The sequence below is a fragment of the Manis javanica genome, chromosome 2 (genome assembly GCF_040802235.1).
Source record: "Manis javanica isolate MJ-LG chromosome 2, MJ_LKY, whole genome shotgun sequence".
NCBI classification, from domain to species: domain Eukaryota; kingdom Metazoa; phylum Chordata; class Mammalia; order Pholidota; family Manidae; genus Manis; species Manis javanica.
Window position 1 is genome coordinate 111,125,879 of NC_133157.1, and position 24,147 is coordinate 111,150,025.

The window sequence follows — 24,147 nt, forward strand, 5'->3', positions numbered from 1 at the left end:
GATACCGTATATCTCTCTATGTTGTCTGATTGCCATGGCTAGGACCTCCAGTACTTTTTCCTTTCTTTTTAGAAAGATGAAGTTTGTGTTATTTTTAATGTTTTATTCTCCAGATGGTTTGTTTGTAACTTTTTCTTAAATATAATATTAGGATACAGAAACTTCATCAGAGAAAAAATTGGTGTTTAAATGGATGCCAAACATTTAGCAAACAAAGCATTGGTATTTTCATACAAATTTTTTATGTATCTTGAGTGTATTTTCATTAAATATCAGTATTTCACTTTTCATGAAGGCATGATCATATCTTATTCCTCAAATCAAGAATTGTTTTTAGTTATTTCTTTCATTCATTTTACATCACTTATAATCCATTTATTTCTATACACTTACTTTTGGGCTCTGTATATCCCTTCTTTATGCTTATCCTCTCACTATTATGATGTAGATAGGTTTATATTACGTTCTGTAATAGGGATAAAACTAAGAAATCCAGCTCTCCAGGTGTTTAGCTAACACAACTGCAAACATACAGAATCTTCCAATAAACATACAAGACAGTCATGAATTCATGAGAATGTCACATATGGGTTCTGCATGATTATATTTCTGTATACTGTTTCCCTGACACATAGGCCCTATAATAATTGTTTCTGACCACACTTGAAGCTTCTGTTCTACCTTATTTAACATATGACTTTATCCTTGACTCTAAAGACATTTATACAATCAGGAAAAACTCTCTTATTCATTGTGAAGAGGCTTCTTGGAGTGCTGCATCCCAGAAGGATTCTGAAGAATCTGGGGACAAAAGGAAGGAGTGCTACAACTGAATAATACTGTTTGTCACTAATTCAAGAGGCCAGAGAGAAAGCATGACCATACCCTTTACAGTCCTTGCCAGAATACAAGGTACACTAAATACATGTTTTAGGTAATAATTTCCTTCCATGTAAGGAAAGAACACATTTTCTAAATTAACTGTTTCTTTTTAAAAGAATCTATCTCATTTATTACAAACCATGCATTTTTGCAACAGAAGGCAGAGATGTAAAAGAAAATTTTATCTCTGTTGATAACCTTGAATAAAAATTTAGGCATAATGAATAGCTATGTTTATTTATGGGCAAGTATAAAGTACATGTAAAACATTTACTATGACAAATTTTAAGAGAACATAAAAAAGAATGAAATGGAAGAGGCTAACATTCATCCTAGAAGACTGAACAAATAAGTTCTTTACATTATTTCATTTAACTCTCAATCTATAGGATGGACATTATATTTACTGTACAGAAGAAATTGAGTCTTTGAGAATTTAATAATTGCCCAACATGTGACAGTCAAAGTCAAAATGAAGATTTCAGTTTAATAAACCAAAGGTTAATTCTTTCTTTATATTTCTCCAAAGGTCATTTTGAAAATTTTGTAATTTATTTCATTGTCCACCTCAGATTAACTTCAGGAATCCAGCCCAAATATCTCCAATGTATCTAAAATAAATCTCCAATGTATCAAAAATATTGATGAAGTCAATTTGCATAATCAATAAGTCACATGTATAGGTATGTGTGTTATGTAGTGTTCCTTTTGGATGTGAGCAAATCCATCAAGAGGCTGTAAGGAAAGCGACTTTCATTTGTCAGCATATTGCTTTCATTTTAGTAAATTCAAATGCTTCCTGAGGTTGTCCATTAAAGTTATAACACTAACAAAGATGAGCATGTAAGTGATTTCAGTTTCTGAGAATCAGAACAGCCTTTCTCTAATTTCACATCAATACCTGAAAATAGCTCTGGGAAAAATAAAAATCATATAAAGCAGTCTGAGAGGAAATATTAAAGAGGGGGGAAAAAGCATCATTCATAATTGAGAAACCAAAATACCCAGTAACTGTTTCTTACATTGTATAAGCCTGTATTTATTGTGCATCTGCAGGTGTGCATATGTTAACATACACACACATTATTCTTCATCTGTTATCCCCAAATAAACTATGATAACCTTATTATTGTCAGACCTATTGTGCTTTATAATAGTCAGGAATCTTTTAATTTTTTAATAACTTTTCCAAAAACCAAAGAATACTATATTTTAATACACTCTCTTTTCTAGCTTTTTTCTGCAATAGAGATTGAGCTTTTGAAGCCTAAGACAATGCCTTACTCATTTTTATATATCCAATGCTTAGACAGTTGCTCCTAGCCTATACTAGGAATAGAAATAAATTGAAGAGTATAATTTTTATACAAATATTTTCAAATACATGTACAGCTTGAAATGAGAGGAAGAGAATTTACCCTCTGTAATAACTTCTATGTGTGTGACAGTTGCCCCCTGCCATTTCCAGACTATGTATGTCAGTACCATCACATTCAAGTTATTTTTCCTTTAAAATTTCCACAAATTTGTCCAAGTTTTTAACGTTTTACTGCTGATCATTAAATATTCCATTTGTTATGACAAGGAGAAAATGGTTATTTCACATATATAAATGGTTATATTTTAGAGCATATTTTTTAGAGCTCCATTGCAATAGATTTTCTACAGTATTAAAAAATATATATATATATAGTACACTTAAAAGCTAGAAATAACATTAAAGTATCATTCAATGTATTATAGTTTATTTGAGAATATGTATATTATAAAGGACATATATAATGTTTTGCAAATTAGGTGTATAATACTGTGGCATATTCATAGTACAGTTTTAAAAAGTACTTATTTTTTTCACTTCCTTTTACACTTCTATTTAAAATTAAAATATGGGATGAATGTTGAGAGCATATTGTTAAGTGAAATAAGCCAATCACAAAAAGTAGGATTCCACTTATATGAGTTCCCCAGAGTCATCAAATTCATGGAGACAGGAAGTAGAGTGGTGGTTGTCAGGAGCTGGGGAGCCGAATTGAAGGTTTGTATTAATAGGTACAGAGATTTGATTTTTCAAGATGAATAAGTTCTGGACATGGATGCTGGTGATGGCTGCAATACAATCCATAATACAAATGCACTTAATGCCACTGAACTGTACAGTTAAAAATGGTTAAAAGAGTAAATCTTACATATATCTTACATTTTTTAAAAATAAGAAAATAATAAATGTAGAAAACAAACACTTCAGAAGCATTAATACTACAAGATGCAGAGGAATAAAGATGATATTGGGCTAAAAAATAAGTGTTTAGATTTGATTTGTGTGGTACTCCCTCTCTGTGTAAGGGTGACATTTTGCCATTGAGAGGTGAAGTCTATTTCCTTTCTCTCTTTGAAAACAAGCTAGAGTTTCTTTATTTGCATAACCATTAGTATGAGCTAGGAGTGAACTCTTGCTTTTTTTTCCTGAGGCTTTTGGGAATGCCTGCTTCTGGAACCTTTACTTTGGTAAAAGCCAATCCCATGCAAGACGTGACCCCCTGAGGCAGCCCCATTACAGAAATCCCAAGCCATGCAGATTAGTCAGGGGGCAAAGATGCCATGCTGAGTCAGCCAGAGAGACCAAAGAGAATCAATGCGCCAAATGCTGGGGGGATGACACCATCTTGGAAACAGTTCTCCAGTTCAGCTGTAGCAGTTGGAGCCATGTGGGTCAGAAACCACCTTGCCAATTCCTTTCTGAATTACTGACCCACAAAACTGAGCAAAATGAAACTTGTTTATTGGCCACTAACTCTTAGGGTAGTGTGTTATGCCACAGATGCTCACTACAACAGGTAGCCTGTAAGGGATCAAGATTCCACATGCATGCTCATCAGTAAGATACATATTTTTTAAATTATTTGGATTGAAATATATGTTTATATTCTAAAAACTGTATGCTTGGTTTTATGTACAACGTTTAAAAATCTCTTGAATTAAAGCTCTAATAAAAAAAAATGACATGGCTCTTTCCAGTGCAATTTAATGGATAAAATTAATCATGAGACTAGCATTTATTCAAAGTGCTCCTTTTCAGCCTCATCAATAAAATCAGCCATCTTTTGGGAAAGGAATGGAAGAAGAAATGAAAGCCAGGGAAGAAATGTAGACTGCTAGGTCAGTTTCTAGCAGTCTTGACTCTGACCCCATACACAGTTCTGCACTGTATCAAGATGAGAATATTGGTCATGTGGTTTGCTGTAGAAATGCTGCAGTGTTTAGTACAGGGATAAAAAGGATGAGAAGCCTGCAGTTTGGACATTTATACAAAGAAGTTGGGAAAAAAATGGTTTGGCTAGTTTAGATCTACTCTACTGCAATAGAAGAACATTTCTTCTCAGTCATCAATGCCAGTAAGTTACTCTACTACTAAAGTGCGAATCGGTGCTGAAGGCTGCAGGGAAGCAGAGAGACTTACCACAGTGAGCTTCATCAGACCTGTCCGAGCAGTCTGGTTTATAGTCACACACAAGGTGGGATGCAATACACTTCTTGTTGTGGCACAAAAAATCTGTGGCTTCTGGGCAAGTCTCAGAAGTCTCTCCCACTGGGGAAAAACAAAATAAAAACTAAAAGCATTTTTGCAGACTTTTAATTAAGTTTGAATGCTCCATTTAGTCATTGTATAGACCTGACACTATTAAATAACTTAGTGATCTTCATTGTTGTCCAATCCTTCTAGACAATGCCACTCTTAGTCCCACTGAGACAGGGACCATGAGTGTAGTCAGAGTAGGGTGAGGGTCTCCAGAAAAAGCAAGGCAGGATAATTACAGTCAGAGCAGTAAAACTACATTCAAGGAAACCCCCTACCAAAACTCCATGTTAAACATTAAGCTCTAGAGTCATTCTTCAGTGAGATCAGTTAATATTTCCCAGATAAAGGAAGATAGCCCATGTTTTTATTATGCTAATAATTTGTAATCATGTGTAAGATTCACTTAAGCATGCTTAAAGGACCAGGCCTAAGTGTTGTGTTTCCTCCTTCAAACCTGAGGTTATTTGTAACCTGGGCAATTAAGCCCAGCAATAAACAACAAAGTAAAAGGCAGAAAGGATTCTATCTTAAAAATAAGATTGCATTTTAATACACAGGAAGTTAAGAAGTAAGATTCTTAACTTACTCTTTAAAAGACAATAGCTCAGCCCACTTTGGGGGCTGGGCAGGCAGTCTTGTTTGATATGCTCCCAGACCAAAACGCCGGTATCTCAAGGGGAAAACAAAGCAATAAATTTATTGTGTTAAATTAATTTAAATATTCAGGGATCACTTAACAAGTCCACACCCCTAAGCCCTTTATTACATTCCCAAAAATCCTCAACTGTCTATAAAACCCCTAGACAACACACAACTACAGGCTCTCTTGTCCCCTCCTGGCATGAGTCAGGAGCTCTGTCTTCTCATTTTATCTTAAAATAAAAACCTCTCCCTGGCTCTCCTACCTTAAGTGTTTGCTAAGTTCATTCCTCAACTCCACAAACAAGAAGCCCAGCATCACAACATCCAACTTTCCAGCAAGTTATAAAGATTGCACTTTCAAAATCTCTTTTAATCAGTCAACAGTTGATCATTATTGATTACATAAATTCAAACTCCTCATCAAGGGGCTGGAGATCTTTCATTTTTAGTTCATACTTACTTTCTAGTCTCATTTTCTGCAATTGTTCTCATAAGCACCTCCAGTCAAACGGTAGCCAGTGACTGAAGATGGCTCTTGATTTCCCATGTTCCCACATGCTGCTGCTTTTATCTGCACTGACCATCCACTCCTGTACCCCGGGTGATCTCTCAGTCTCAAGACTCAGGGAAAGAGCTTCCCTCTTTCTTGTGTTTTGTCTTTCTCTTTGTTGGACACTTCCTGTTGCATGCCACCTAAGAACCCTCTAATTCTAGTGCTAAATGCTTACCACCTGTTTATATACAGGAGCTGTTTATATGTCTGTCTTTCCCTCCAGACTCCAAGCTCCTTTAAAGCAGAAGTTTTTACTGTTAGGTCTATCCCAACACCAGTACATAGTTTGTGATTTAAAAAAGCCGGTTATAATAATTGAAGGCATCATGGTTTCATGTAAAGGGAGCTAGAAAAGTTAATCGACAGAATTTTCAAAGCAATTCACGTATTTGAATATCATTTTAACTGATATGAAGCCTAATGATAATATTTCATGGCTTCAAAGTAATGTAACTAAAGGTCTAAAACTATTTTTATCAAAGTCAACAAATTAAATAAAGCACAGCAACTCCTTTGTTACATAGATTATTATAGGTTCAGAGCTGGTGTTCCTGAGGTGGGTGTAATTTACTCAAGGTCAGGCAGTATATCCATGAAGGAAAATAGTAAAATTCTATGGACTTGATCAAGTGCATTTCCATAGTCTTTGGAACATCTCAATAATACAATAGCTAAAACCTGATAATTTCCAGAAATAGTTTACCACTAAACATAGTCTAAATATGAAGAATGAATAGAAGGCATTTAAGACAATAGTAAATATTTCAACTATGGGCATTAGTAAAAGATGAATCAAAGGCCACTGAGGGGTTTTGAATCTTTGCCACATAATTTTAATTAACACTAGTTAATTATCACTTAATTAACAAATGTGAAAATGTAGTTACTCAGAGCAGTATGTGGACATTATTTAATATGCAAGCCTGTGTGTGGGAGATTATTTTATCTTTCCATGTCATCAGCTCTGGAGCCATATAATTATTCCACAGAGGAAATGTTTTTTTGACTTATAAATAATTGGGTTTTTACTTTAATAAACAGGACTAATCACTATGGATTTGAACAAACTGTTACCAAGCCGAAAATGACCACCAGTTGAAAAATGGCTTTATCCTACTTCGAAACAGAATTTACAGTAAAGAAGACCTTGACCCTATAAATTTGTATTTGGATTACAATAATTTTGTACACAGAGTTCATTATACATAGCTAAATATAATTATTCTATCTGTTATATTTGTGGGCAAACACTTGTTTTATCTTCTTCAAATAATGCTATTCAATAGGCTCTGAGATTTCAGACAGGAAATTTCATGTGGGCCCACATTTTGAAGCACCGTCATTTCTCATGCACAATACACAAACCACAGGACAGACAGCAATGCCCTCCTGGGCATACTCCCTGTCTTCGAAGACTGTTATGTAGTTAGTAATGTCATGTCTCCTTAGGTTCTTCTCTATTTAGTGTGTTAGATTTTTCTTTTCTTTGTGAACTTTTACAGTTTGGAGAGTATTGTGAAGTGTTTAGCACAATGGCTTTCTACTGGAGTGTGTTTGTTTTCTCACATTAGAAAGGATTATGGGTTTTAGAGAGGAAGTCTACAGAAGTGTTATTGTCTTCACATCATGACAAGTATACACACTATTTGCACGCCTTGTCACTGTTCATGTTGATCTTGTTCACCTGGATGATGTAGTGCCTGTCATTTTCTCCCACTGTAAAGTTTCTCTCTCTCTTTTTTTAAAAATCTCTTTCCATACTGTATTCTTTGGAAGGAAGTCACTATGTGCAGGCCACACCTATGGAGTGGTGATCTGTGCTGCCCTTCTTGAGGGCAGAGTATCTACATAAAATAATTTGGAATTCTTAGGCATGGGAAATTTTCTTTGCCCTCACTTATTTATTCAGTAACTTATTTACATCAATATAGACTCAAGGATATTTTTATAATTTGGTCATAATACAATGCTACTTTGTTTATTCTGTTGCTCAAATTGTTCCAGCCTTGGCCAAGGTGAAGCTTTTAGGTCTTGACAGACCCCAATCAATGAAGGCGTTTTTTGCAAATTCCCTTATTTTCCAGCACTGTAAGGTTCTTTAGGCTCATCCCATACACTTCCTGACCCAGTCCTATAATCAACCATCAGCCATTTCTTCTAGGAGCTCTGGATCCTGGAATGTCATAGTCTCTATGTTATGCTAACCTCAAGTCATACCACCTGCCAATTACAGAAAATGATCATTATGTTCTTTTCAAATACTTCTGTACTTCAGGAACTCCTATTAGAAAATTGTTGACTTATCCTATCTTCCATGTCCCTTAATCTTTGTTCCATATTTTTTTCTCTTTACCTTACTGTGTTGCATTTTGGTAAGGAAGCTCTTATTTATTTGATGATTTGCCCTCCAGTTGTGTCTCTGTTTAATTTTCCACTGTTATTTACTTTCAAGTACAATTTTAATCATTTTGAGAAGTTAAATTTAATTATTTTTATTCATTATCCTGCATATTCCTTTTTTCCATGCTTTCCTTTTACTACATTATGATCCCAATATCATATAGTTCCCACAGCACAAATTTTCCCTGGCTTCTGCATTGTCCTCAAAGTGGCAATGTGTTGCCTGGCATTCTCTCTTCTATCAAGTGCTATCCTGTATGTGGTGTGACACAAGTTCAGGGTTTTGGTTTTGTGCTGGTAGGTTCGTTTTATTTTTTTCTTATGTTTTTCCTAAGTCCCTAGGCAGACAAAAAATTTCTTTAAGGCTTCCCTGGTAAGACTAATTTTATGGAAAGACATCTTGTCTAGTTCTCTTGTTCTCATACAGTATTAAAATAATCCAGCCCCTAGACACCATGTTATATGTCTAAATCCCCAAATCCGTTTGGCTACTGGGAAGTTAGATTCTGAGCTATATTTTGGATCGCTCCTTTTCATTCTGGGACTGGTAGATTTTCCCTTTCTTTTAAAATAATCAGTTTAGAATATTTATAAGTGCTTTAAAATATTTTTATATATTGTAAATAAGAAGCATTATCCTATAATATGATTTTGTTAATTCTCTGGTCAATTTTCAATACAAATTTAGTATTTAAAACTTCATATTTTATATCATGAATTCATAAAGCATATTTCTATAAATAATGTTCCTTATTTAATATAATATTATGTTACTTGCATTTGATCCTGTAGTAGATCTACGCCTAAAAAAACCCCCAAAATTGGCATACACCATTCTCTGTATCTTGCGTTCATATAAAAGTAAAGATATGTGAGGATCTGAATGCATTCATTGAAAGAAAGATATTACAATGTACTTTAGTGACTAGAAGAGGGAACTTTTTCATAAACATGGTTTGTTTTTATTTATTAAAATATGGGTTTTCTTTGTCATTTGTCTGTTTTAACTTTATTATTTATTAATATTATCATTGGATAGTTTTTATGATAGATATGTTTGAAAACTTTTATCATTCTAAGTAAAAGTTTACCTCCAGTTAGAGCTGGTAATATTAGACAGTTAATACTGATTGCTAATGGGCAGTCTAAATATGTGGACCAAGATGATGATTTGCACTCCATTCCTATAAAAGATCTGGGAGCTAGGCTGGCCATTTAATGTTCATCTCTAAGTGAGAAAAATGACAATTGTTCTCATACAAAGGATATGCTCAAATCTAGTGATATCATCAATTGAGCCCCTTTTATCTATTCATCCTAGAAACATGTATTAAGCAATTCTCAGATACCATGGTGGATATTATGCTAGTTTTTACTTTCAAAGAATTTATAATCTGGTGATAAAAATTTATTAGCAAAACAGTATGTTCACTACTAAAATTGAAGATATTTATGAGTTGCTGTCAGAGAATAATAAAAAACGTGCCCTAGTTTGTACTGTTGTGTTAATAAATATTTAATACATTTATTTATTTGATGGCCTTTCAAAGTACCTATCATCTCAGCTACTCATTTAATCGGTTAGAAAGAAAGGCCAGACCACTTGATTGAGACAAAGCAGTTCCTTTATGAATTTCTTTATAAAACTCCATTCTTAATTTCCTTAATAAGTAAGTTTGGCAACATAACTGCAAATATGGAAGATTCTGATTTATTTGGAGGAAGAGCCACATTTGGGGTAATTAAAGGGAAATAGGCTCAAGAAAAAATATTTTGGAAAACATCACGCAGTCCAAATCTTCCTTTGCAGATGAACTGTTTATTTCACTTGAGTATTCTCTCTTGTTCTAGAAATGAGGAGCAGATCGGAAATAAAAGGAAATAACAACCCTGCTGGTGACTTAATATCAAATGACCAATAGTTGCAAATGTCTGGAAATTAACAATAGTACCTTTTGTATTTTCTATTCTGTATGAGCATTTAAATCTACCTTATGTTCAAAAAAACTGCAAGGTTTAAGGTCAATGCACATATCAGACAACTGACAGTGACATATTTGAAAGTGTAACCTCAGTGATCTCTCAGTGACAGCAAAGTTCAGTTTGTGTCAAAATTAGCAGAAGTGTTAACAGAGTTATTGTACCATGTCTTCATGTTTATGGAAATATAGAAAATGTGATTGATTCCATTGTGATACACAGAAGCAAGGTGTACGTGAAATGGAAAATACCCTAAAGATTGACTTTTCATGTTTTTAAACAAAAAGGTGACTTTATGAATCATTTCTATATTTGTTTGAAAGAAAATTAGATATACCAACCTCTCTTGCTAGGCATGGAACTCAGATTTTCACATTTAATTTTTTAGATCTGGGCATATTTTAACTATGCAGTTTTCTATGTGGATTCTCTACATAATTTAAGAACAGATGTATATCAGTGGGCCAGACACAGATGGGCACTGAGTTACACACACACTCACACACACACACACACACACACACACACACAGGTCATACATACATCAAACAAAGCACTAATACATCACATACACTGATACTCCTACATTTGTAGGAAGAAGAAAGAGGGAATAATAATAAAATAAAACATCACCAACAGCAAAACTCAGAATGAATATACTTGACAAAGGCATGAAGCTTTCATGTAATATAGAAGCACTTTTGGTGGTTTTGTGATTCAAAAGTCTGTATCTGCTGCTCATCTGTTTTCTATTCCTAACACATCACCAAAAGAACTCTTGCTCAGTTATGTGATAATTTTCTAATTATCCTTTTAAAAGAAATATCAACCCTTTCCATTCTGGGCTTTACTGCTGCATCCTATATGCCAAAAATGCCTCCCTTTTGTAGCCCTCCCTTCCTGTAGCTCCTTGGCCAGAGGAACTGTATCCCTGCTCCTCCGCCGTTTCTGAACCTCGCTTCTCCTCTCTTGGCTCCGTTTCCAGTCCAGGCCTTTAAATGCCAGCAAGTTCTGACCTATTCACCTCCCTTTGCTCTCCCTTGGGCATCGTGATTTTATCTACCATCCAGGGGCTGATGACCTGAGCAGCTACCTCCCAATCTGTGCCATATCCTGAGGTTAGACACTTAATGTACAGTTTCTGCTAGATTTCTCTACAACTTATTGGACACCCTAAACATGAACAAAAAATACATATGCTCTCTTCTCATTCTGCCTCCTACCTTATGTTTCTCTGCTTCTAGCCTTACAACAGATACATCAGTGCCCATCTTTGCATGGCCCATAGAGGCACACCTTTTTCACCTAGTTTTGTCTTTGCTCATGTCTCTGTGCTTTCCTCCTTCCTCAGCCATGTGGTGGAAATGGCTGGCTCTTTACAACATATGCTTGAATTTCCATAGTGAACAACTGTTTCTGGGTAGGGGCCGCTCATCCAGGGCTTTTATTTCTCAGATCCATTTGCAAGTAGGTGGGGCCAAAAGGGCTGTGCTGGAACAGGTACACGTGAGCCAAAGTGACTCTGCACAACTTCCAGCAAGGCCATGCAAACTTCCCCACTCTGCTCACCGGGCTCCCTCATCTCCTGGTCAGATTCACAAGTGATGATCACTGGGTGGACCTTGATGGTCGCGGCTTGAAGATCCACCTGGGTTCCTCAGTAAATGTAATCTGCTCACCTGTTAGCTACTGGAAGCAAATTAGAAGTGAACTTCTTGGACTGTGACACATCTTTGGACCTGTGTGTTAACAGCAGTAGCCCAGCTGGAATCCAAGAATGATGACAACAGTGATTACGGTGACGATGGTGACTCTCCTATGGAGAATTGATTACAAGTCTTATCCTGGTCAGGCACACTGTCTATATTAATTCATTTAATTCTCAAGACAGATCTGTGAAGCAGGCACTATGATTTTTCTCTTAAATTATTGAATACTTAATAGCAAAGGCAGAATTTATGCTTTGTCTGCACAGACATTACTCTTAATCAATGAACCCTACCTATACTTCCTCTCATCCTGCTCAAAGGTCCAATTCTACAAGCCCAAGTTAAATACTATTTCTCCCACAGCCTATTTATCCATCCAGCTTTTTTGGCATCCTGGATAATCTCAATGGCACATAGTATTGAAATATAGTAGAATGATACATTTTCTGTTAGATTTACCTACTATACAACAAACTAAGCATGCTCTTTCTAGAAAAATATGAAAGAATGCTTAAAATAAGGAATTTTATTCACTACTACATCCCTAATGTATAGCACAGTGCCTGAGCACACTGCAGGTGCAGGTGATAAATCAGTATTTTCTAAACTGTGTTTAAATGTGGTAAAATGCCTGGACTTTACTGCAATCATAATACGTGGCTATTTTAAGTATCAAGTAAATTCTAAACATGCTATGGGTACTAAGGACTAAGAATTGCATTTAATGAATTTAAAATACATCAGGCAAAGTCATTCCTACAAAACTTTTCAGTTAAAAATGGTTATAAGAAAACTGTCAACTACTGAAAACTGTTTAGGGGATAAATGGGCTGTCTAATTATTGTCACTGTCTAATATAATTTCTGAGATGTACCATATTCTGTGGCTTTGATAGTACATATTAACATAGCTAATGATGTAATTTATTGGTTGTTACCAGACAAGAGGGCCCACAGTGTGTGACGACATGAGGCAGAAAGCAAAGATGATCTAAAAAGGAGTAAGCCCCAGCAACACAGAGTATGAGATAATAGATGTTCTTTTTGAGGAAGACAAATTTGGCATAAGACATAAAATTGTAAGGAAAGAAAACAATCACCCAAGGAAATTGTTATCATCACTAACCCGGTCTGCAGATACAACCCCATCCTCATCTCCACAGTCATCTTCTAGCCACCCCTGCAGCCTGGGTCATGCATGCCAGCAGTACTTCCTCTCATGAGAGGAAAGTGGGAAAGAGACCTGCACAGGCCACTGAAGCCAGCATGGAGCTGCGTACTCAGAGATATCAGAGCCCCCAGAATTAGAATAGAGAGTGGAGACTCTGAGTGGGCATGTCCCCTTAGCTCTCAACGGACGCCCTGTCAAATGGGGAGGGGTATAGCCTGAGGGACAGGATAGAGGCCCCTATGCTCATTGCCCAGAATCTCAAGATGGTATTACTTGGCTGACCGATCTAATGGACAGACTACTGATCAAAGATAGTCCCACAGGATTATCTCATTTGAGACTGAATGTTGTACCAAGACACATAGAAATGGCAAGTTTGGGGATCACAGGTATCTAATGGGCACTTCACTGGAGCAAATTTCCACGTGTCCCTGTTGAGTCAGTTCTGAGAGCTTGTTCTTCCCAACGATGGCTTAAACAATTGTTTCTTTAATTATCTGACCCATCCCAGACGCTTTAACAAAAATGACCTTGATTTATTTAAGGTCGGTAAAATTGGTTTCCAGTATATGCACTACAAAGGACATAAGCAGTTGATTGCATCTATTATTGATCTATTTTGGCCCTACTCTACAAGCAGGGCTCCGACAATGATCAATGAAATGTGTTATAAAGGAAAACAGTCCCATGATCAGGGAAATATATGGCCTTCTAAAAATGTAAGTTTCTAGAACCTACTTTTGATACCATTAATGGGCTTTTATGAAGAATAAGAGACTTTTAAATGCTGAGCAATTTGATTCAGACTTTTTAATTAGCCCAATGTGTCTATTATTTATGTAGTAAGGTCACTGCAGGACAGTGTTACATAATTTTCAATTTATGTGCAAATGTCAGTGCCAAACAATGATCAAGTTATATTTTTCTGTATAAAATGAATACAAACAAGTCTAATCAGTGCATATTATCTTTGACCCTTTCCACTGAACTCTCTCATGTTTGTGAGATATACAAAAATTCAATATGTACTATGTTTTTGATAGTTATTTCAATCAGATCTTCAGAATTTAATTGGATTACTGTGAACCGAAGATGGTTCCTAAAACTAGGACTCAGGATAAATATTATAACAATCAACAAATAGTTTAGCTACAAAATAGAAAAAAAAAATTTAAGTCTTAAAATCCCTCTGAGTAAACCTTGTAACAACTGTGGGATTTGGTTAAATTCTCATCTTTCCAAGGCCCAGATTCCTCACCTGACAAATGGAGATATTGAAGTTCCTAGATGAATAGCAAAGCGTATGAACATTAAATGAGGAAACGTATGCAGAGTTTTTAGTATATGCTTGACATTTAGTAAATGTTCTACTAATGTTACTTTTTCCAATTTTATCTTGATTCTTGACTACCTGCCCTCTCAAAACTTTAGTTTCTTTATCTACAAAATGGGTTCTTATAATATTTAGCTAAGAAAAAATACATAAATGTGCTAAAAACTGTCCTTGATTTATAGATGTTGAAATTCCTAATTCTTTTTGCATTCAGCCTGGCCCAGCATTCTTTCTACAACAAAATGCTGCACCGAGAAAACATTAATAATATTTTATATTATCACTTAATTCTAAAGAGAGTTAGAAAAGAGTATCAGTTTAACAGATGATATTAATTTTGACTTACAGTGAACTAGGTACTGTTTTAATCATTTTGCAAGGATTAAACCAATTGATTTTCACAATAATTCAATTGTGTACAAGCGGCACAGAATGGTTAGTAACTTGTCCCATGTCTCACAACTAAAAAAGACTGGAATAAAAACTCAAACTGAGGTAATGATTCCAAAGCCTATCATGTGATATAATACCTAAGATAATTGCTTTTCAAATCAAAATGGTAAGAAAGAATGCAACTAACGTATGTGTTCTCTGCTTCTAAGGATATTTGAAAAATGGTTTAAGATATTTATCAGTAGATATTTTCTTGGAATGTGAGGTACTTTTAGATTAGAAACACTTTGATTTTCACTGGGTTCATTTTCAAAGTTGACATAATTTAAGTTGCTTAATATGTTTCTTAAGTTATTTTAATGATAAGCTCACCAAAAGTACATTATTTCCTAAAGAACAAAGTAAGATGGACACCTTGGGAAAAGATGTACACTTTTAAATGTCTTAACTTTCAGAAAAAATTAAGGTATAATTTTCCATAATATATGTGTAACTCCAGGGCGAAATATGTTCCCAGGCAGGGGCAAACTACCTTTGAAGCTGAAATCAGTCAAAGGTAGAAATAAAATGGGAGAAACCCATTAAACTCCGTACAAGTCGTAATCCACTTCTGCTCACCCATATTTCTCATGACTTGACTGCAAAAAGGGATGCCACACAACCTCTCTGGTCCAGATATGCCCTGTTTGCACTTGTAATTACCTTTTGATATGAAGATGGACTACTTCTCTTTACTCCTTGAAAACACCTATTGATACAGAAATGCACTAAAGACAGGTGGGAGATTCTGGAAATATTGCAATTTTACCTGCAATATGCTATAAAATATTCCAAAACAATTTTATGTTAATATTGTATTTTCCATTTTTAAGTAATGCAGCTAGAAAACCATTCTGACTTCCATTTTTAGCAGTATGAAATTTTAGTCACTGTTTTAAGGCCATTTAAGAGGAGATATCTACAATGTGTAATAAAATACTGAAATATGTTTTTAAATGTGAGATTCTGCAAAGCCAGAAATGACATCAATTCAGCCAACTAGAAATTTCAACTGCAATCTGGAAACAGCTTCCTTGGCATAGGGAGAGCAACACTAACCAGGAGATTTATTGGAGGTTCCCACACAAAACAGAAACCAATGGGATTATACCTGCTGCATTAACATAAATGAAAAAGATATCTGACTCCGAGAAGTAGTGGATATATTGGTCATCATCATATTGATATACACAGATATATATCAATTACTTGAATCTCAAATTTATATGGAATAATAAAAGGCTGACAAAAGCCAAGATGCTTCTAAGAAAAAAAGATCAAGATCAAGGGACTATACAGATAACAAAGCTTATTTAAACATTGTTAACACACACAATGGTGTAGGATGGCAAAGAGAAAGACGACTAGACCATAGGAACATACCAGAAGGCCTAGCACTGAGCCCCATGTGTTTAGAAATTTGATTTTTGTCAGATATGGCATACAGACTAGAAGGGAGAGCACAGACTAATCATATATTGGCAATCTTCAGGCTGAGTTATGGGTTCATCAGACAGGACATAAAGATGTTGCAACAGAGATAAAGGCACATAGTTTTAAGGAAATCAATTTCTATATCTCCACTTCCAAATACGAGGCTCCTAAAACTGATCTGCCTGAGCATGCCCTTGTGATCATTCTGGTTCTCCTTTGCACACTGTTTCACAATCATTTTCCACACTTTATACAAGACAAAGCTTAGCATCTTTCCTTCTGTTCGACATTCAAAAATATATATGGGCAAGTTGTGGCAGAAGATATATGATATTTTCATCTCATTTAAAGTCTCACTTCTTTAATTCCCCATCTTCAAAGAATGGTTCACCTAGTTGGAGAGCTTCATGAGACTGAAATTAAGAAATTAGCAGGAAAACCATTTAACATAACAACATTATTTACTACCAATGCATGCATAACTAAAATTAGGTATCTTTTTAAACTGAGAAAGCTGAAGATGTAAGTACAAATGCAAATAAATTTAGTATTTTCAACTTCTCATCCAAGTTTGCAAGTTTGGTGTGAATGAGCATTGCTCACAGTGAAAGCTAGAGAAGCATACACACGCACAGAGAAATGACAGTACCTAGTGTATTGTCAGTCAATACAAGTTAGACATTCAGTTTATAACCTTAGAATATTGATTCCATGTCATGACATCACTGTATTTGATGAATGAATATGTTGACAAAAGCCATTGTTCAATAGATTATGACACAAATTATGGGAGAATCATCATAAAGTGGAAACAACTTGAGTGCCCACTGACAAGTGAATACATCATCCAAATGTGGTATTGTGGTATATAATACAATGGAACATTATTCACCCTTAAAAAAGAAGGGAATTCTGGCAATATGCTTCAACAAGGATGAACTTTGAGGATTCCATGCTAAGTGAAGTGAGGTAGTCACAAAAGAACAAATAGTGTCTGATTCCACTTATATGAGGCACCTAGACTAATCATATTCATAGAGACAGAAAGTGGAGTGGCAGGTGCCAGGGCCTGGGAGAGGGGGAGATGGGGTGTTAGTGTGGGTGCAGAGTTTCAGTTTACAAAGAGTTCTTGGATGGATGTTAGTGATGGTAGCACAATACTGTAAATGTGCTTAATGTTACTAAACTACACATTTAAAGAGATTAAAATGGTGAATAATATGTTCTGTGTATTTTACCAAAATTTCAAAAAAGGGAAAAATATTTGCTGGCCATGTGCTGAGTGCTGGGTACTGTGCCAGGAGCAGGTGTACAGCATAGCCTGACTTTACCCTCAACTAAGATTTGGAAACATTTTTATTAATAAACAAGCTTTAGATGCCAAAATGTTTAGTCTTGATTTGAACCAGTGTGAGATATTGCCATTAAAATGACAAATATTATTGTCTAGTATTTTCAACTTGTTTAAAAGAGATATGTGAGAATTGTGGGATTATGGGATTAATTTATATACAGCAATTATTGCATTTAGAAGTAGGATGGCTGCCCATGGGGATGTATTTTTCCACATTTATTTGAATTTTAAAAATGAAGATAATTGGCTTATGATGATGAAGTCAGTCTGATTTAACTGACTAGCTTGACAATGAGAATTGTGTTTGCCAAATGGTATACACAGCTGACACTGAATAAGTGAACTAAACGTGCATCTCCAAAGTTTAGGCATTAACTATGTTTGAATTGTGTGATCAAATTAACTTGTTTACCAAAAAATTGACAAAGGTATATTAATTATATTTAGTGCTTCAAATTTTCCATACCTTTATGAGTATTTGGGTTAAACAATGAGCCCCTAAATGGAAGAGTAAAAAGGATTACTAATAGTGCTTCTGCTGTACTTGGTATGTAAATCATCCTTGGATATTATTTCTAGAAATTGAATGAATGATTCTAGTGACTACATTGTACTAAATACTTTTGTAAATCAGGTGGTTTCTAATTCAAAAAAGTTGCTTTTGTAGCACTATTTACATTAGCCAAGAAATGGAAGCAACCTAACTGTCCATCAGTAGATGAATGGATAAAGAAGATGTAGTACATATACACAATGGAATATTATTCATCCATAGGAAGAAAACAAATCCTAGCATTTGCAACAATATTGGTGGAGCTAGAGGGTATTTTGCTCAGTGAAATAAACCAGGCAGAGAAAGACAAGTATCAAATGATTTCACTCACATGTGGGGTATAAGAACAAAGAAAAACTGATGAAACAAAACAGCAGCAGAATCACAAAATCCAAGAATGGACTAACAGTTACCAAAGGGAAAGGGACTGACTGAGGAGGGTGGGTGGGAAAAAAGAGCATTTCGATTAGCACACATAATGTGGTCAGGGGGACAGGGGGAAGGCAGTATAGCACAGAGAAGACAAGTAGTGACTCTGTAGCATCTTACTATGCTGATGGACAGTAACTGTAATGGGGTATGTGGGGGGGGACTTGATAATGGGGAGAATCCAGTAACCACAATGTTGCTCATGTAAGTGTATATTAATGATACCAAAATAAAAAAAAAGTTGAAGATCACCTTAGTTTTCAGATGCTAGACCAAAAAATAAGTTTTAATTATACCATAATGTGATTTTGGGTTTACAACCTATTTTGGCCACGTAATCCAGTCAAACATGTGAAAGAGAATGCTATGGCACAACTCTGATCTCAACAAGTATTACAATCTCATGTGAATGAGGTTTCTTAGCACTTACTTTTCTAAAAGCAAAAATTAGAATTAAATTCTTTCTTCCCCAGGAACCATAACTACATAAAAGAATTGATGAAATGAATGATTCATGGTTCCATGAATAGTGAAAAATCTGAAAATCATAAAGCTAGACAAGAAGCCAGTCACCAAAAATGTATATGATATTTTTTTACATTATAACTCTATTTGTATAAAATACAAAAACTGACCAAATGAAATAACTTTAGGAATACAATCAGTTGTGCCATAGCTAAAAATGAATTATCCTAAAAGGCAGCATAGTAATTTTCTCCAGCAGAAAAGTGCATGATTAGAGAAGTACATGTAAGGGATTTCCAAATATAGGCGAGAATACTTAATTTGTGTACTACAAATTGGGGGATCATTTTATTCTACATTAAGCTGAAAATATAATTTAAAATATTCTTTATATGTTTAATAAGGGCTCAGATTACTTACTGCACATTAGAATTACCTAAAATTTTACAAATTATGGATGTCTGAACCACACACCCAGAGGTAATGATTTAATTGGTCTGGAATGGGACCTGGGCAGAGATATTATATTAAGCTCCCCAAGAGAATTTAGTCTGCAACCAGTGTTGATCACCACAGTCACTGATGAATTTCACAAAAGAAAGTACAATGTTTAAAAAAAAAAAGTAAAATACAGAGAAAGAAAGAATAGAAACAGAAAGAGAGAGAAAGAGAAAGAAAACTATTTTTTGACCCTCCAGAGAAACACATTTGTACTAGAATATTAGGGTAACACTCATGTCAGAACCAAGGAGAAAAACAGGGCATAATATCAGGCATAGAGTAAACTGATTTCTGGAAATGGGCTTTCTGGGATGCTGGAAGCCTGGATATTCCAAATTTTTCAGATCATCTGGACACTAAGGCCATGGCTGACCCCTGCTAAAGGACTCCATATGCCTTATAGGGAAACACTGTCAACGGTCTTTCACATATGGTCCGTAGCTTACTGGGCAAGTGCTTCTATGCCCAGAGGAAGCTCTATTCCACTCCACGTCATTCCAGTGTGGTTATAGTACTTAATGGATACTGAGATAACATGTAATCAATGACTTTGCTCATAAAAATACATCTAGGCATAAAATAACTCACACTAAAGATTATCTAAAAATATGTTAACAAGAATAAACAATCAACTAGTGAATAATAAAATAATTTCCTACTATTTTAATTCCTTTTTTTGTTTTGTTTTTTATTAGCTCAGCCAACACATTAAGCTTTAGTATAGATTGAAAGAACCTTTTAATATTTTGTACTATGCTTATATTTAAGCAATTGAGAAAACGGAGGCACCATCCTGCCAAGTGAATTCCCGGGAGTCCTTGATAAGCAGGATAATCATTAATTCCACATTTTAGTTTCCACCAGAGTGAGACAATTAAGAGAATTCTGATTAATCACTAAGAAATAAACAACTAAAATGAAACCAGGGTGTTCATACAGTGCAAAACACAACAGATTAAAAGAGAAAATAGTGGGTCACAATACTAAGAAAGTAAGATATACCAGCATGTAAAGATAAACAAAAAACAAACAAAAAAACCTTATGATGAATTTTTTTTTTTTTTTGGTAGAGGACTTGGGAAGAAGGAACGACCAAAATATAAAGCATATTTAAAGTTAAAATCTGTATGGTGGGTGATAAAGGAGGGTGGTCCAAGGCCATTTACATATAAGCACTAAAATGTGAAGATGGGAAACAGAAAAATATAAAAAGCATTTAATCAATCTCAGGGTTTCTTAACCTTAGCAACAAAGACAAACCTAGAAAGTAAAAACTTGATTAAAGTTAATCAAATTACATTAAATTAATTGAAAGAAAATATTCTCATCAAAGTACTATAAACAATATGGAAAGACAATGGAAGGCAAGAAAAGCATATTTAGAATATATGTTATAAAGAAGGGTTTATATAATTAGTGATGAAAGAGCACATCCAAATCAGTACAAGAAAGCCAACAAGTCAATAGAAATCTTTGGCAAGGAAATGAATAGACAATTCTCAAAAGAAGAAATGTGAATGACCAGTAACAAGCATGCAGGTTAAAAAAAAATTTAACCTCATTATGAATCCGACATGTCAGTTAAAGTACTGTATCAATTCATCTACTAAACTAGGAAAAATTTCCTTGTAAAAAAAAAATTAATGAAAACCAGTGTTGGTGAGGATTTAAAGACATAAATGTGAATTTACCTAAACTAAAAAGAGAAGACAAACTTGACAGAAGAAGCAAGGGCTCAGGAAAGGTTTAAGGTGCTGAAATATGGAGTCAGAGAAAGATGCCCGAAGACTGAGAACTCAGCAGTAAGCAATGTCAGCAGCACGCAGAGAGACAGCGCAAAGAACTGTGACTGAAGGGTTGCCAGTAGGCACTTAAATTTTATACTCATTCTTAACTGACAATATATATTGAAGTCACAAATTTGTAACTCTTGGGCTGAGAAATTGCCTAGTAGGAACTTGCAGCAAGCTATTAGTTCTCTACACAAGTATCCTTTCCCTTTCTTAGCTTTAGATAAACACATATCCTAGATTTCCCCATGGTTTGACCATGCAACAAAATTTGGCTAATTCGTTAAAAGTGGGATTAATGTACAACAGCTTCAAGGAAATTGTTTAAAGGACAGCTAGTATATGCTCTTTGCCTCTTTACTCCCTTATTTTTTTCCTGCCAGCCAGCAAGTGGACTTAATGACAGGAGCGAAAGCACCCGTCCTGAACTATCATCTCTTCGACAAGTTTCATCCATCCATCCCCCACTCTCAATTCCTACTGCATACTCAAGATCAAGTCATTTTTTTTTACCTACACCAGTAGACTAGCCATCTATTAGAAGAATCAACTCATGTGTGTAACATTCTTCCAAATTTGTTTGTGGAGGTATCATATGAGTATTTGTTGAATGAACTGTGTAAGAGTACATTTTCAATGAGCCAATAGTGGACCAATTTACCTCATTCCCTTTATCTGATGATTCCCCCTCGTCCATATGGTCCCCAAGGTGGGGGCCCACCAGGCATGTGTGTATAACATGGCACTGCCAACTGGACTACAGTTAACTGGTCTGAAGATGGCCGTTTGACCCAAGGTGGGCCAATCGGAGTCCCCTTCCAGAGAATTAATGAGTAAAACTAGTGAGTTTCTGTGACAGTGTATTAAGGCTCATGAGTACTTAACGGAGAGAAACAGATGTGCAGAGAGAAGCAGTTAGGAGACAAGAGGCACAGAGAGGTCTTAGCTCAAGTTCCCTCTTCTCAGTTCCCTGGTTTTTGAATCTGCCTGAAGCTGAACTGGGCTCCTGATCTTTGGCTTCCTGAGATCCCCTTTATCCTTAAACTCCCTTTAAGTTTAATGCTATTGGCACTTAAATTAGACTTAATTAACTTAGAGATTTCTCAGAAATTATCATGAGAATGTATAGACTAAAAGACCAAAAGGCAAACTAGTGGGAAAAAATCTAAACCACATTTGGTTTCTTCTGCTGAGCTCCTTCCTGATCTTTTAATCAATTTAGAACTGTATTTTCTAACTCCTCTGAGGCAACTTTTCAATTTGTGTCACTTTTTTTGTTCAAACCCTCCAAGAACCCATTCTGTGTTAAACATCCTTATTCCCTCTTTGAAAGAGATCACGTATACATGGGGTCTAGTTTGATCTTGGCACCCACTAGGTGTTCAATAGATATTAGTTTCCTTCTAATGTCTTGATTATTATGGATCCAATGTGTGCTTCTGTAAAACAATGAAGACTGTAGGTATCTGATCAATGCAGGACTTAGGTCAGTACACCACACAAAGAAAACCGTGTTGCGTCCTCCATTATCTTCTCACAATGATACTGTCTTTTACCTTTTACCACCAAAGCACTGTGGGTGCAAAGGAAGTACATACACCAACCCAGCTGAGCCAGAGAGCCACGGAAGGATCCAGGGACTGCCCAGTGTGTGGCTCACTTGGTGTTTTTCACTCTGTTTTCTGCACACACTCTCTTGGGAGTGCTTATTTATTGTACCATTTCTCCACTCTTTGGGTACTTTTCCCTTGTCTCCATAATTCAACCTTAGAACACCCTCATGACATCCTTCCATCAAGATTCCTTGCTTCCCAACTCACCCCACTTTGTTGGTAAAGTTGTACATTTACTGAAATGTTCCTCTATTAGGATGTCAAAGTGTTTTAGACTATGCATGTATTTATATTATGGTTGCTATTGTTTATTAGTGCTGGGTAACTTAGTTACCTATATTTATAGTGAGTTACCCCAGCCCCATTTTCCCATAAGCCCTTTTCTTAAGTGATTATTCAAAATATGAGGTTTCTCAGAAACTCATAAAAACCTGTTTATGTGTATACATGTTGTGCATGTGGGTATTCCATCAAACATAATTGGCAAAAAATTGGGTTTCTAGTCTTGGCTTACCATTTGTGATGTATAAATACATGGAGATTTATTGAAGTTACTTTTTTATGTTTGATCCAATTAATACACATTTCTTGAGTTCCACATCTACTTATTTTAAGTACCCTTGTAACTTGTATATATTATATATATTTGTGCTGATGTTTAAGGACTGAACAGTGTATCTTTCAACTGCATAGTGGAAAATAGAAAGAATAAGTATCACAAATGTAAAATGGAATTCTTATTGGTATTAAAATTCACTTTGAATAGAAAATAATTAGCAAAATATACTTCAGTTAAAAACTGAAATGCCATATTGTCACAAACACTCTATGCAATGGTCCTACTGACCTATATATTAAATGTGGAAATGTTCATTGTAATTAAAACAAATTCTAATTAGAAATCATATGAACCAAGAATAATGTCCAAATTCAGATTTAAAGTAGCCTTCACTTGCAACTCAGGATATTTCAAGGGTTATTTAAGCCTTACTAAAATGTGTGCTCAAGTAATTTACTTCTCCTTAGCATTATGAATGAACCAAATTATGTCACTGCACTTGGAATATGATAAAGTATAATTGCATTAATTACAAAACTTAGTTTATCATTATGATATAATTACATCTTTAAACATAGACCTTTATGACAATGAAACATTAATATTCTCAATTTTATTGAAAGATAAAGTAATACCTTTTATTTTCTAGGTATTTTACAAATGGCTTATTTGAATACAATGTTAAAGTAATTAGATCCACCAATGGCTTTGTTTTTTTAAATTTAAGGTAGCTGATTAAAGATATAATAAATTCAATTGCATAGTCCTATT

General features: G+C 35.1%; 1 protein-coding gene across 9 annotated transcripts in view; it reads right to left on the minus strand.

The window, feature by feature from the left end:
- The window catches only part of MALRD1 (MAM and LDL receptor class A domain containing 1), a 672,837-nt gene that overhangs the window by 239,774 nt on the left and 408,916 nt on the right, over positions 1-24,147 (minus strand). For 5 of the 9 annotated variants that reach the window (XR_012127984.1, XM_073229120.1, XM_073229121.1 and 2 more), the window contains exons 30-31: positions 5,046-5,129; positions 4,340-4,468 (exon numbers count right to left, since the gene is read on the minus strand). The exons of 1 other annotated variant lie outside the window; for it this stretch is intronic. Coding sequence is in view for 7 of the 8 variants with exons in the window: in XM_073229120.1 (XP_073085221.1) it covers positions 4,340-4,468; positions 5,046-5,129 (213 nt within the window). In the remaining variant the exon portion in view is untranslated. Of the gene's footprint in view, positions 1-1,100; positions 2,989-4,339; positions 4,469-5,045; positions 5,130-24,147 lie in introns of those variants that run through there. 3 more of the 9 variants (XM_073229123.1, XM_073229122.1, XM_073229127.1) reach the window with 2 other exon arrangements.